This window comes from Tiliqua scincoides, chromosome 3 (assembly GCF_035046505.1).
Source record: "Tiliqua scincoides isolate rTilSci1 chromosome 3, rTilSci1.hap2, whole genome shotgun sequence".
Lineage (NCBI taxonomy): Eukaryota > Metazoa > Chordata > Lepidosauria > Squamata > Scincidae > Tiliqua > Tiliqua scincoides.
The window spans coordinates 34207082-34220841 of record NC_089823.1 but is presented as its reverse complement, the minus strand read 5'-3'; the positions used below and the strand labels follow the sequence as shown (position 1 = coordinate 34220841).

Sequence of the window (13760 nt, the reverse complement as noted above, 5' to 3'; positions counted from 1 at the left end):
AATTCATCCCAAGGGCTTCTTCGTCCTTGTGGGAAGTACATCAAGGCCTTGCATCACACATAATTTGATACTTGTCTAGTGAAAACGCCCTCACGTATCTAGCAATGCTAGTTACCATATTGGCACCTCTAAGCAACCAGGGCTATTATTTGCATTATAAAGATAAAGAAAATTAGATTTTTGGAAAGTTGTCTGTTGTCAATGTGCAAGTATATTCCAAGAGAAAGCAAACAGACAGAAGGAAATGGCATACATTAACAAAAACTTGTTAGATATGGTTTTCAAATCACATGACAAAGCTGTTTGCAAAGACTAGAAACTATCAGTCAGCAGGAATGGATTTCCATTACTTACTTTTTGGACACACAGAGTCATCAAAGACTTCATCCTCTGACCCTGACTCCTCCTCATCACTCTCTAAGCTAGACTCCTCCTCGCTTTCTTCTTCACTCTCCTCTTCTTCATCTGAGATAAGAAAGGCATCATTATTACAAAGAAAACTATTCACTTAATATATAGACTATAGAGTAAGCTCATCTATCATGAATGTCAACACTTGAGTAATGTTCAAAACCCAGTATAGTCATTTATAAGACACCACCTCTTAGACAATGGACTCTAATAAACAGTGCCTAATATCCTGACTTAAACAGGCAGCACAAAGCAACTGCTGAGCCAACATGGCCAACTAAAGTCACCGGGGTTTTCCACAGTACAGCTGGGCACTGGCTTACGCTAATTTAAGAAACGCTTTCATACATCAAAGATGTATGATCTAAGGGCTAAAAATGCTACATTTTGCTGAAATGTGAAAAATTTAATTCTCTAAGGGCGCAATCCTAACCCCTTATGTAAGTACTTTCCAGCACTGGCATAGCAGTGCCAGTGGGACGTGTGCTGCATCCTGCAGTTGGGTGGCACTCACAGAGGCCTCCTCAAAGTAAGGGAATATTTGTTCCCTTACCTCTGAGCTGCATTGCCCTTAAGTCAGTGCTGGAAAACACACTCTAAATGTCTGGTCGTCCATTGATTACTCTCAGTTTTTAGAATTTTAGAGAGTTCTAGCTGTTGTATTTCCAGAGACATATTGAAAACATGGCAAACATTATTGAAGATACAGGAACGGGAAGGTAACAAAAAATTTCCTGAAAAGTACACAGCTTGTCCTTTGATACTAGTCTTTTGAAACCATGACTCTTATGAAAGAATCTGAATTCACCTCCAGATACACTGCGGTAAAGAAGAATATAGAGATGTACAGTACATTTTATGAACACACAGTTACTTACTGACAAATGTTGTACCTTTTACAACATGGACAACGCTAATTTCTATCAAGTGTATGTATATATATATATATGTTATTGTAAAAATCCATCACTATGCATTCCAACTGATAAAAATGATAAAGTCCCAAGTGTCTTCAGAGATTTGTGTTCTAACCAGTCAGAATGTAAAGCTCCAAAGCATCTTCAAAGATTCCTGTTCTAGCTAGTCAGAATGCAAAAGCACAGGGTATTTTGACACAACACTTTCTAGTTCTTGCTGGTCAGAATGAGATTCTCTGAAAACACTCTGGATCTTTGTGTCTGGACTAGTTGGAACCAGAGATTCCCAACATATTAAGGAGCTTCAAATTTTTAGTAGTTGAAACTAGTTCTGATGGACTTTGTCTTTTTACTGTAACACATGCACACACATAGCCCTCTGAACATCGTCATTTGATTGACCAAGAGAGAAATAAAAATGTTAGGCTATATGGGGCAAAGGTAAAGGCTGATTTAGGCACACACAAAAAGAGCTAATTACTGTCACTACTGATGCTAATTGCTGTAACCCTTCAGCAGGTACCACCAATAAAAAAATGTTACTGCTTTTATGTCCCCAGTAACACACATCAACCACAGGTCACTATATAGGACCTCCATAGCTTATCCCCACCTACTTAACAACATGGAGTTTGCTAAAACAATATGCATGCCATCTATAGGAAATAATAGTCCCAACCTCCTTCGCCTTCCACTACTTTCTTCTTAACACGCTTGATCTTCTTCTTGAGGACTTTAGTGAGAAAAGCAGCAAATTTGTTGTTTTCCCCCAAAGATGCTTGGAAAGTAGCATAAAGAGCCTTCTCTCGTTCCTGGAGCTTTGTGATCTCGGCTTTCTTTTCCTCTATTTGCGCAAGATAGCTTTTCAATTTCAGCTTTTTAAAAAAAAGTAACAAATGAATAAAAATTGCTTGGATATTTATAGTCTATAAGACAGCCAATATGTATTAGTTTGGGGAAGAATTGTCACACATAATTGACAAACTGCCATTGAGCATCTCTTGTACTATCTGAAAAGCTACAAGATTAAGTTTCCCCTGGCGTTAAGCCTAGTTGTGTCTGTCTAAGGGCAGTGTTCATCTGTTTACAAGTGGAGGCGTGAGGGCAGCTGCACTTCAATGGGTGGTGCAACTGGGCAGAGGGAGTGATTTTGTCCTTGGGCTTTTGCCCCCTAGGAATGTCCTTGCTCCCCTGTACTGTTTTCACACCAAAACCACTCGCCGCCAAAAAAAGAGCTTTACTTTAAATGTATTGCGACAGCCATATGATTTATTCACCTGTTTGCTCCATACACAATGAAAGTGGGAGAAAGGTCTAGTATCGACAACAAAATGCACCTGTTGGTGATTCATCACAGACTCCTTACCTGACTTCATTCCACTGCTTGAAAAATTTCAGCTCTTAACTCAGCTCACTTACAATACTAGAGCTAGACTGGGAGAAAAGTGATAGCAACAACTGAGCATGGAGAAGTAAGGCAGGGGAGGGTCTCGCTTTCCTTGCTCGTGTGTGCATATTATTGTGAAAATGTAACCACCCACCCACTATGTGAATGGGCAGACATGGAAACAAACAATGTGTCTGCCCTGTCACATAGCAGTGGACGCTGAAAAATGAGAATGGAAGACCCAGCACCTGAAACAGCAACATTTAACTATCAGCATGTCCCTGGGCATATCCTACATACTTGCATTTCTTCCTCCTCACTGACAAGGCTGTTGACACGTTCCTGGAGTATGTTCTCATGTTTTTCATAGTTCTTCAGGAGAAGCAGTTCCTCAAACCAAGTGGTGTGGCGCAGGTCAGCAGTTTTCATCTGGATGTCGAGCTTCAGTTTTTGGTGACGCAGAAGGCGGAGCTCAGCATCAAAGGTGATCATGAGCTCTTGAATCTGGAGAGGGGTTAAGAGAGATGCAGCATGGTAAAAGATTCCTTTGAAAGGATCTCCACAGTACAGGTGGGCCTACATTTATCCACAGATTTCGGTATCTGTGGGGGGGGGGCTCTGGTAATGGAACCCCTGCAGATAATGAGGGGCCACCTGTATTAATAAAATAATATTTTCACTAAATCAGAAAGCAGTACTGAGGCACTGAAATAATATCTTATTTAAAGCAATGGTTTATGATAGTTTAAAGTCATTCTATTTCATTTTGTAGCAGGGAATGGAAAGTAACTAAAAATTATGTGGTTTCAAGTTTCTGAATGACCCTGGGCAAATTTGCAATATTGATTCAGGGACAAATCCTATCCAACTTTCCAGCACTGGTGCAGCCGTGCCAATGCGGCATGCACTGCATCCTGTGGTGGGGGGCAGCCACAGAGGCTTCCTCCAGGTAAGGGAATATTTGCTCCCTTTCCTCAGGGTTGCATTACGGCTGCACTGACACTGGGAAATTGGATAGGATTGGGCCCTCAGTCAGCAGTCAGAATGCATGCTTTTGAAACTGCATAATTTGAAAATGCTTCTCATTCTGGGAATTTAACAAAGATCTGAAAAAGTAAATCCATACAATTCTTTATGCCTATTAAAGCTGTTCAGTTTTGTCTTAAAAAGCAAATTCTGAAGATATAAAAATGGTACATGAAAGCCAAATACAAATAAAATTCTCCTTGCCTTCAAATTTATGGTACAATCCTGAGTGGTGTACCAACTGGAGCCTTTCCGCTGGTGCTCCCAGGGACACCTGCTGAAGCATGTAAGTCCAGAGCAGGGGAACTGATGTAATAGGGTGGAGGAGGGCAGCAAGAGGGGCAGAGAGTGGGCAGATCAGGTTCTGGGGGGGGGGGGGTCAGGCTCAGCAGCACCAGTGTGCCTCAAATCCTATTCCCCTTCCTGGGCCTGATCTGCTGGCACAGATCAACTTGGACTTGCACCAGTAGTATCGCTGGCACAGGTACGAGTTGACCCATAGCACTTGTGGGGCTTACCCAGAAGCAAGGGGAAAAATGTCCCCTTTACCCCAAAGAGACCTCCAGCAGCCAAAATTCCCCCATAGGATGCAGCATAGTCCACGATGGCGCCAACACATCACTGCATGGGAATTTAGTTAGGGTCAGGCTGTTAATACTTCAGTTAATCATTGAATGAAGTAGATCAGTTTTCTGATGTATTTAAATACATGAAACATTAGGCGATGAATTCTTTTGAAAATAGATAACAAGGTGGCCAAACCACAGCTCATAAGCCATAGCAGCTTTTTGACATTTAATGTGCAGCTCTCAGAAATATGTTGGCTGAGCTCCTTTTTGCATCATAATTTTATAATTACTGTATTTATTTGATATAAAATGACAGTCAACTTGATTAAAACATAAGTTTAATGTTCATGGTGAGTAAATATATTTAAGAATGTAAATGCTTCCTAAATATTGTAGCTCTCAAACATCTCTTGTAGCTCTCAAACATCTGAAGTTTATCGTATGTGGCTCTTATGTTATGTAAGTTTGGCCACCCCGGTATAACACACAGTCAGCTTTGAGGAGACTTCATTTGACTCTTACCCTCTTGATCAACTTCTCCTGTAGATGAATGCTTCTAATCTCCTCCCTCCTTGCGATTTCCAATTCAATCTCTGTTGGTTCTGCTCGTTCAATATCAAAAGTTTTGGGGGATGGCGCACCAACTGCAGATGATACTTTTATGCATTTTAGACTTAAGCCCCGTGCAATGATGTCTAACTCCTTTGCTGAAGCAACATGAAGAAACCCTCCTCCAAATCCCCCAATACCCTCTCCTGAAGGGGCCTCTGGCACAACCTCTTTGGCTTTAGCCCGCTCTTCTAGTTCCTGTTTGAACTTGAAAAGCAATTCATTATCATATTGGAATTTTTTTTCTGGAATCTCATCAGGATGTAGTCCAGGAATTGGGGGAATCGAAAGATGTTTGGAGGGATGCAAAGAAGACTGTATAGTTCTTAGTTCATTTACAACACATTGGATTTCTTCAATAATTGCTACCTTGAGATCTCGAAGGGAAATTATCCATTTGTTCATTGACAATTTCTTTTCATGGATCTGAAAAGGAGGATAAGCTACTTTAAGCCATTTCTGCCCAATGTTGCATATATGCAACAGCGATAAAATGTGTACACCTGTGGGCTAGGCAGAAATAGGTTAATTTGCTGACAATACCCTATTTTAAAAAAAGTCATTTTTCAAAATTTATAACAAATTAAAAATTAAAATAATTTCCCCTAAACTTGAATCGCTAAATCGCTGCATAATTTCTTTTAAAAAGAGTTGCTGTTCTTTCTCATTTGCTCAGATCTGCTAAGGAAAGATTTGGGGCCCAATCCTATCCAACTATACAGTGCCGATGCAGCTGCAATGTAGGGAACAAATGTTCCCTTACCTTGAGGAGGCCTCTGTGACTGGTCCACTACCACAGGATACATCACACACTCTGCTGCACAGATGCATCAACGCTGGAAAGTTGGATATGATTGGGTCTTTAATCTGACAGAGATTATACTAGCATTTGTGGAATTCAGAAGATGGATAATTGAACTGACTCCCTTAGTAACAATAACTGGGAAGTGTTTACTGCAGAAAGAAATTTTGACATTGGTAAGACCTGACAAGACTATAGCGACCTGTAAATTAAGTCCTTTGACAGTCTTATTTCAGAAGAACTACTCACTACTGCAAATCATTTAAAATATTTACATACTGCCTTCCCCCCCATTATCAGAGTGTTCAAGGCACCTTACAAAGATCACAAAATTATTATAGAACAAATTACAATAAAATATAATGAATCAAAGCAGAATAAGAAAGGGAAAAGTAATACAAGCAATATTACAAATCTCAAAAAAACCTGAAAAAACAGTACAACAGAGCAAGCCAGAAATCATGAGCACAACTGGGTCTGCTTCTGACTAGAAATAAATAATAATAATAATAATAATAATAATAATAAACTTTATTTTTATCCCACCCTTCTCCCCAAAGGGACCCAGGGCGGCTTACAACATATTAAAAAAAAACAGATTAAAACATAATTTAACAGCTAAAAACATATTAAAAACACATTAAGAGAAACCATAAGAACAGTAATCAGATAAAAGTCAGAATAAAAAGAGCATAAAACAGCAGTTCAAGGAGGAATCACGCCTGTAAAAAACTAAAAGATGTATAAAAGTTGTTAAAAAGGCCATAGAGTCAGAAGACTTGTGTAAACAAGGTCTTCAGGCCTCGCCGAAAGGTCTCGAGGGAGGGAGCCATTCTCAAGTCAAGGGGAAGGGAGTTCCATAACATTGGTGCCACTACTGAGAAGGCCCTATTTCTTGCCGCTGCCCCACGTACCTCTTTAGATGGCGGCACATGCAAAAAGGCCTTCTCTGATGACCTGAGAGGACGTGCCGGATTGTATGGGAGTAGGCAATCTCTAAGATAGCCTGGCCCAGAGCAGTATAGGGCTTTAAAAGTCAAGACCAGCACCTTGAATTGGACCCGAAAACGAATGGGCAGCCAATGTAGCCCCCGGAGAAGCGGACTGACAGAGTCAAACCGCCTAGCTCCAGTGACCACATGGGCCACCGCATTCTGCACTAGTTGCAGTTTCCGAACCGTCTTCAGGGGCAGCCCCACATAAAGCGCGTTACAATAATCTAACCTCGATGTCACCGTAGCATGGATCACCGTGGCCAGGTCTGCACGATCCAAGTACGGCCGCAGCTGGCGCACCAGCCGAAGCTGCGCGAAGGCCCCCCTAGCCACAGCCGCCACCTGGGAGTCCAGGAGCAGCTGCGAGTCCAGGTGGACCCCCAAGCTGCGGACCTGCTCCTTAAGAGGGAGTGCAACCCCATTCAGAGCAAGCCGATAATCCAGCACCTGCATCGAGGATATTCGAAATGTATAGGATTACGTGCCAGATGAACAACCATCAGTACAACAGCATAATAGAAGAAGCAGCAGGAGACATAAACATCCATAGCCGACATAAACCAGAAAAGGTAGGTGAAATAAATTGTTTTTCAACTGCTGTTGGAATACAGGTAGAGAGGAGGTCAATCTGATCTTCAAGAGTAGGGTGTTCCACATGTAAGTTGTCACCATGAACAAGGCCCATTTACACTAAGCCTCTGCTAGTGCTAGAACAATATGAAGCAAAACCTCTACTAGTGGTTAAACATGCAAAAAGGGCTTCACAGACTAACCTCAGGGAATAAGCACACTTATAGAGAGGAAAGCAGCAGCAATGCCTGGTCCCAAGTCATTTAGGTCTTCAAAACCAGCACCTTAAGTTGCACCTAGCAACATTTTCCCAGTAGGCTGCACAACTGCGAAGCTTACAGCCAAACTCTGGGCAGACTGGAGCTCAGTTGAACTGGAAGCTGGCAATGACACAAGATGTCATCGCCAAATGCCAGAAGACACCTTACCCCACTGTGCAATAAGCGAAGGGGTCCATACATTGGCACAGACCCCTTAGAAGGAGTATTGTCTCGTAACAGACTGACAAACATTGTACCTGACAGAGTAGCAGAATATGCAGTATTGCCATTCCTGTATAGTTCTGCCTTTGTACCATGTGATTTGATAATAGATTTTTAGATTTAAAAATAAATAAAACAAAAAATTGTAGCAGTTTCCAAGTCCATAAATGAGGTCCACACCTAAGAAAGCCTTCTCCCCAGTTGCCACCCAACTCAACTCTGATAGCTTAAACACTTAGAGATGGGCCCCCAATGATAACCTGAGCGCACAAGCACGTTCAAATATTTGTAAAATGAAGTGAAAAAGTATTGCGTATTTTAATAATATGAAATTTCATGATCCAAGTCTAGCATTTTACTTACAGCTACTTCTAGAGATGACAACTGATAAGACTTCTTGTTAGCATTCATTCTCATATGTTCAGGAATTTTGTAGTTAGTGGCAGTCTTCAATTTGAAGTCCCCCATGTTCTCCTGGGCCTGTTTAATATCTTCCACATCTTGAGGGTCCTCATAATCATCACTCGGTTTGCCCTTATATCTGCCAAGAATCAATAAACAATATTACCGATTGGTCCAAGCTCATCTATTTTGTATTTTTCAAATACCAAAGAAGCAGAATCATTACAACTGAACAGAAATTCTACATGGGACCAGATCAAGACATTCAGAAATGGCAATTCCTCCTCCCACCATTTCACATGGGGCATATATTACTGAGAACCAATGCAGTTCAAGTCTCATAAAAGTAATAAGAAATTTCTTTCACGTTTGTGCAGAATATTCCAGCAGGAGTCAGATCTATCAACTCTCCCCGCATCATTTAATTGCACCCCAAATCCACAGCTTGGAGAAGCAACCTCACGCTGCATCATAATACAACCACCTTGATACCAGTGGTGCTTTATTTTGGAGATCCAGGTAGCTGAAGTGTTATAAGTGCATACTCCTGTTCTAGCTTTACAACTATCCCTAAGATATCCAGAAATTTTAGCAAGATCAGGCAAAGTATGGATCAGTGTCAGCAAAAGCCAACAATTAAAGAGACTGAGGAAAAAACCGAAAAGATATGCAATGTATTAAAGTGATTTTAGCAGTGTTTACAGGAAACTACAATTCCACCAAATAATGAGTCTAGTCACCGAATGTCTGATGAGCCTAGTCAACAAATGACTGATGCGCAAATGTGTTGGGTGTACTAAAAGAAAATAAATAATTTTGACAAACAGTGGGAAAAGGAGGTTTGGAGGGAAATTTGCTGTTTTATCCCAATCCCCTAACTAAGATGGGAAAGAAAAGCAAGAGCTTTAAGATATAGATGAGGAAGAGAGATAATTTTAAAAGCGTAAGTGTGAAATCTTGTAGAGGTTGTGTTTGGGAAGCATTTGTAGACCTAGCCTGAAATACAGTATCAGAAAATGCAACCTGGAACTTCCCAATAATTATGGGGTTAGAGGAAAAACGTGAACATGAAATCTTAGGTGTCTTCCCTGAGAAGGTGCTTCTCAAAAGGTAATTATTCACGGTTGTTGTTGTTAACTTTATTCTTTATTTATTTATTCTCCCCACGGGGACCCAAGGCAGCTTACAACAAAGGTTAAAAACATTAATTAAAAACATAATTTAAAAATAAGATAAAGCATATCATATGATGTTACCAGATCATCCTGGCATCAATTAGGAAACATCCACACACACTCCAAAAGAAGATCCAAATACAGATGTTTCAATATATTTTGCTCCAGAGTTTATCACTAGTACATGCGGGAGCAGCCTCCAACTTTGAGATCACTCCCCCATACTCTGGGTTCAAGACAAGGTGGCTTATCGAAGGCCGATGCAGTTTTCAGTTTGACCTGGATCTTACAGAAAATAGTGTCCAGAGTTCTTATCCACTGACGTATGCATCCACTGATGTATGCATGCTTAAGAAAAATAATTATAAAAATACGTTGGTGGTAATAACCATTGCTCCTATTATTGCATTGATTTAGCTGGTTCACAGGTATCTTCAGGTTCTTTGCAGCAGCTTCACAGGACAAACACAAGACAGTACCAGATTATACTAGTGGTTCCCAAACTCTCTGGTGTTTGGGAGCCGTAGTAAGTCTTTGTGGTGAAGGGGAAATGCAACTATCAGCAACGTGATCATTGGTAGGGGTGATGGGCTTTTGTTGTACTCCCCAACAGCAGCAGCAGCCTTCTGGGGGAGGGGTACAGGGAGCCCTGCAGAAGCCTCCACAGGACCCCCCAAGCCTCGGAAAAATCTAAAAACAAATCGACCCACTTTCGGTTTTTGATTGTGAAACCAGAAGTGGGTTGTGATCTTTATTTTTAGATTTTCCAAGGCTTGGGGAGCCCTGAGGAGGCTTCTGCAGAGCTCCCTGCACCCCCTGGAGGCTGCTGGTGGTGGTAGTGGTGGTGGTGAGTACAGCAAAGCCCCTATCACTGCTGGCAGTGATGCAATCCTGGGATACGTGTCGCTGCATTCCCCCTGCCGCCCCTTAAAGGGGCAAAGACAGAGTTCCTCAGGCTGGGGCATCATGATGCCTTAGTTTGAGAACCTCTGGATTATGCAGGACTGACAGTGCTAACTGGAAAACAGTTCTTGTATGTATGCAACAGTGAATGTAAAAATCTAGCAACTACCAACTTTCACATGGGAATGCTGGCAATTTCCAACTCATCTGGTGAATATCTGAAAATGAGGCAAGATCTTGGTGAATGCTAGCATCCACCCAAATGTAGTGATTTATGTACAGTACCTATATTGTATTTATTCATATCCTGCATTATCTTTTTCCAGAAAACTAAGAACAGTTTGCTTGATGGGGCTGCCTAGTCTCCCAACCAAGTACTGATCAGGTTCCTGTTTCCCTTGCATCACCATTAAGTGCTCACTCAGTCCCATTCACCTAATTGTTATGGACAACAATAATTGTTGGTGTCTCTCTCAAGAAATGGAGAATTCTGTAGATATTATTCTGGATGTTTAAAAGATTGGTCAGATATTCCCATAAAATTGTTAACAGTTGCTGTATTCGCACTTCTGTAGTTCATTGTAACATACATAACGTACATCTCATAGAAACTGTTGCTACCTCGAAGAAATCACTTCCAACCACATTCCCAGAAGAATACGGTATGGAACAAATTTTGCACATCTCCTAAGGCTGCTGCTTAAAATCTCTATTCACAATTGGAACACAAAATCCAAAATTGCTATATCTGAGTTTTCTCCATTCTACTCCAGATGATCTCCTGTTGTGCCATTTCCACATCAGTACAACTTCTAAAATTATGAAGTCATGATAATGGCATACATGAAGCATAGATGGTTACCATTCATTTTCTATCAAAGAGAACACCAGTGTTCTTTTTGATTCAAGACTCACAGTTCCTCCCATTCATTCCTTCGCTGCAGGATCTTCGCTTTGGCTTTGTCTGCTTTTTCAATAATTTTCCTAAGTTTTACAAGTCGATTTTCAACAATACGGCTCGCTGCAGTTTGGGAGTGGGACTTCTTCCTCAGCTTTTCTGTGTCTGCTTCCTCCTCAGTAGGGCCAGTAGTCTGGGATGTAAATAGTGCTTCTGTATAAAGATTAAGAAAAGGAAGGCAATTTACCTCTGTCTAGTATTAGTCAGAAGTATCCTTCTTGATTCAATTTTCAGAGAGGCTGCTGTGAAAGACCTTAAAACAACGCTTAATTTGATTATTGACCTGCCCCTAATGTGCTTTTTTTTTAGGAAAGGTGATGGCAGACCAACTCCAGGTATCCCTGGAGGAAATGGATTGATTATTACTGTATTTATCAATACGATTTTTACCCTGCCCACTCCCCAAAGAGCTCAGAGCAACATGGAAAGTTCCAGATTATTTTTATCTGGCTTCATATCCAGTTATGGAATAAAACCTGGGGATTACTTTTGCTGAGAGAGGGACATTCTTCTTAGTTCTGTACCTCTCAGCAACTTTTGATAATACCAACCATGGTATCTTTCTGGGCCACTCTGCCTGAGTAGAGGAGGGTGGCATTGCATTTCAATGGCTCCAATCATTTCTGGAGGGGCATGAAAGTTCTGAGCAGGTGTTCAGGATAAAGAATGGGCTGAATGTGAGTGAACCAACTGAAGCTTAATCCAAATAGATACTGCTGGTTGGGGGGGTCACATTGATTTGGAGCAACCCATAGAGCCTATGCTGGATGGTTTTGCACTCTCCCTGAAACACCAAATGTGAGCTTGAGAATACTACTGGATGCACAGCTAACAGAGTTAATCTCTTCAAATACAAGTATCCCCCTCAGTATCTGCAGGGGTAGGCAGATACTGCTGCTACTGCGGATACCTGAAACTATGGTTAGTTGCAAGCCCTACTCAAATTTCCCCTCCCACTGTACTCATGAATCACCTCTCTTCATTTGCAAAATGCTTTGCAAACAGAAGCTTTTTTTCCTTTTGCTTTGGAATGCTTCGGAAAAAGAAGCAAACAGTGAGAACTTTGACTCACAGCTGCTAGAGGATCACAACTGGAGAAGTGGATAGCAGAGAGAGCAGTCAGACAGTGACAACGCTAGACTCCACTGCCTGTTAGCATTCTCATTGCCAGCTCCTCTAGTGTTCCTCTAGCAGCTACAGATCTAGGTTCTCGCGGTGTGCTTTCTTTTCCAAAGTGATCCAAAGCAAAATGGAAAAAAGTTTCCTTTTGCAAAGCATATGCAAACAAAGAGACAAGCGTCATGAGCATGACAGGGGAGGGGGTGTTGGGAACCACGGATAAGTGAAACTATAGAGATGGGACCCCAGATTGCTAATTGCTTAGAAACACATTCTACTATATTCTTCCACAGTATTCCACCAAGGAGAATACGTTATGATGCTGTTCAATCCACTTGTTTCTCGTTTTATTAAGAGGTGGTGGAGAGAATTGTTGACATTGAATAGATTGTGGAAAACTCTGTCCCTGGGCAGTGGTGGGGAACTAATAAGTGATATACAGTAATAAGTTGAATAGTGCTGGAGACATGTCCCACAAATGCCAAGCACTATAGAAGACATCACAATCAACAGGCAGGAAAAGGACTCATTAGCCCAGAATGCACTGCTCCCATTAATCAGAATAGCTGTTAAACACACCAGGGCAAAGAGGGCTGTAATGAATTTGCGCTAAATGAACTTTATGGAAGGTATGACTATATAGTATGAACATGCTGCCTGACAACCTTCTGCCAATATAGACCCATAAAAGATTATATGAAGGCTCAAAAATGCTTGCAGTATTTCTATTGCACTTAAGCCTTTTGCAAATCCTTACTGAGATCTTTCTGGCTTTCTCTTTTTTGCTCAGTTTCTTTTCCTTTCCAATCAAATTTGCTTGCTCTCCTTTTACTTGCTTGACTTTGTCTTTTGACTTTGTACAAATTTTCTGATATTTTCAAAAGTCTGTATGTGGAGATTTGATGGCTGCTGCTCATAGCATGGACAATAATTGTGTCATATTCCAAATTGGCCCGGAACCTGAAGAATCAAAGCAAAAATAGCACCTTTTAACATTAGGGTTCTGCTCCTTAAACCATTCAAATTATCTGCGTCAAGATCAGCTTAGCAAGTAACGGCCTTTGTGTGAAAGGAAAATGGCACTGTGTTCCCCCTTTCCTCCTCCTATGCTCTCTCTTAAGTAAAGCAGAAATCTCCAAGGAATGATTCTTAGACTTGTTCTGGCTGGTGCCTTGTACAGAATCATACTAGCCAGACCATATTCTGTTCCCCTGCTTGGCCACATATTTGTCAGTCACAACCAAATACTCCCCATTGCCTAGAAAATGTCTGAGTCTAAGCTACTGTAACGGCCGAAGTCAGTACCTGCCCTCCACGATGAGAACTTGGGCCCAAGCAAAAACAGAAAGGCCAGGCCCATCTCATGCTATCTCTGCCGTTGGGAGGCATCTCTCAACCCAGCTGATTATTGCCAGCTGTGGCCTTCAGTAGCAGC

At 41.4% G+C, this 13760-nt stretch overlaps 1 protein-coding gene across 1 annotated transcript in view; it reads right to left on the bottom strand.

Moving 5' to 3' along the window:
* The window catches only part of CFAP44 (cilia and flagella associated protein 44), a 79895-nt gene that overhangs the window by 12156 nt on the left and 53979 nt on the right, over window positions 1–13760 (bottom strand). The window contains exons 23-29 of the mRNA XM_066621260.1: window positions 13083–13285; window positions 11164–11356; window positions 8132–8309; window positions 4833–5345; window positions 3016–3219; window positions 2008–2203; window positions 355–465 (exon numbers count right to left, since the gene is read on the bottom strand). Of these exons, the coding sequence (XP_066477357.1) occupies window positions 355–465; window positions 2008–2203; window positions 3016–3219; window positions 4833–5345; window positions 8132–8309; window positions 11164–11356; window positions 13083–13285 (1598 nt within the window). The remainder of the gene's footprint in view (window positions 1–354; window positions 466–2007; window positions 2204–3015; window positions 3220–4832; window positions 5346–8131; window positions 8310–11163; window positions 11357–13082; window positions 13286–13760) is intronic.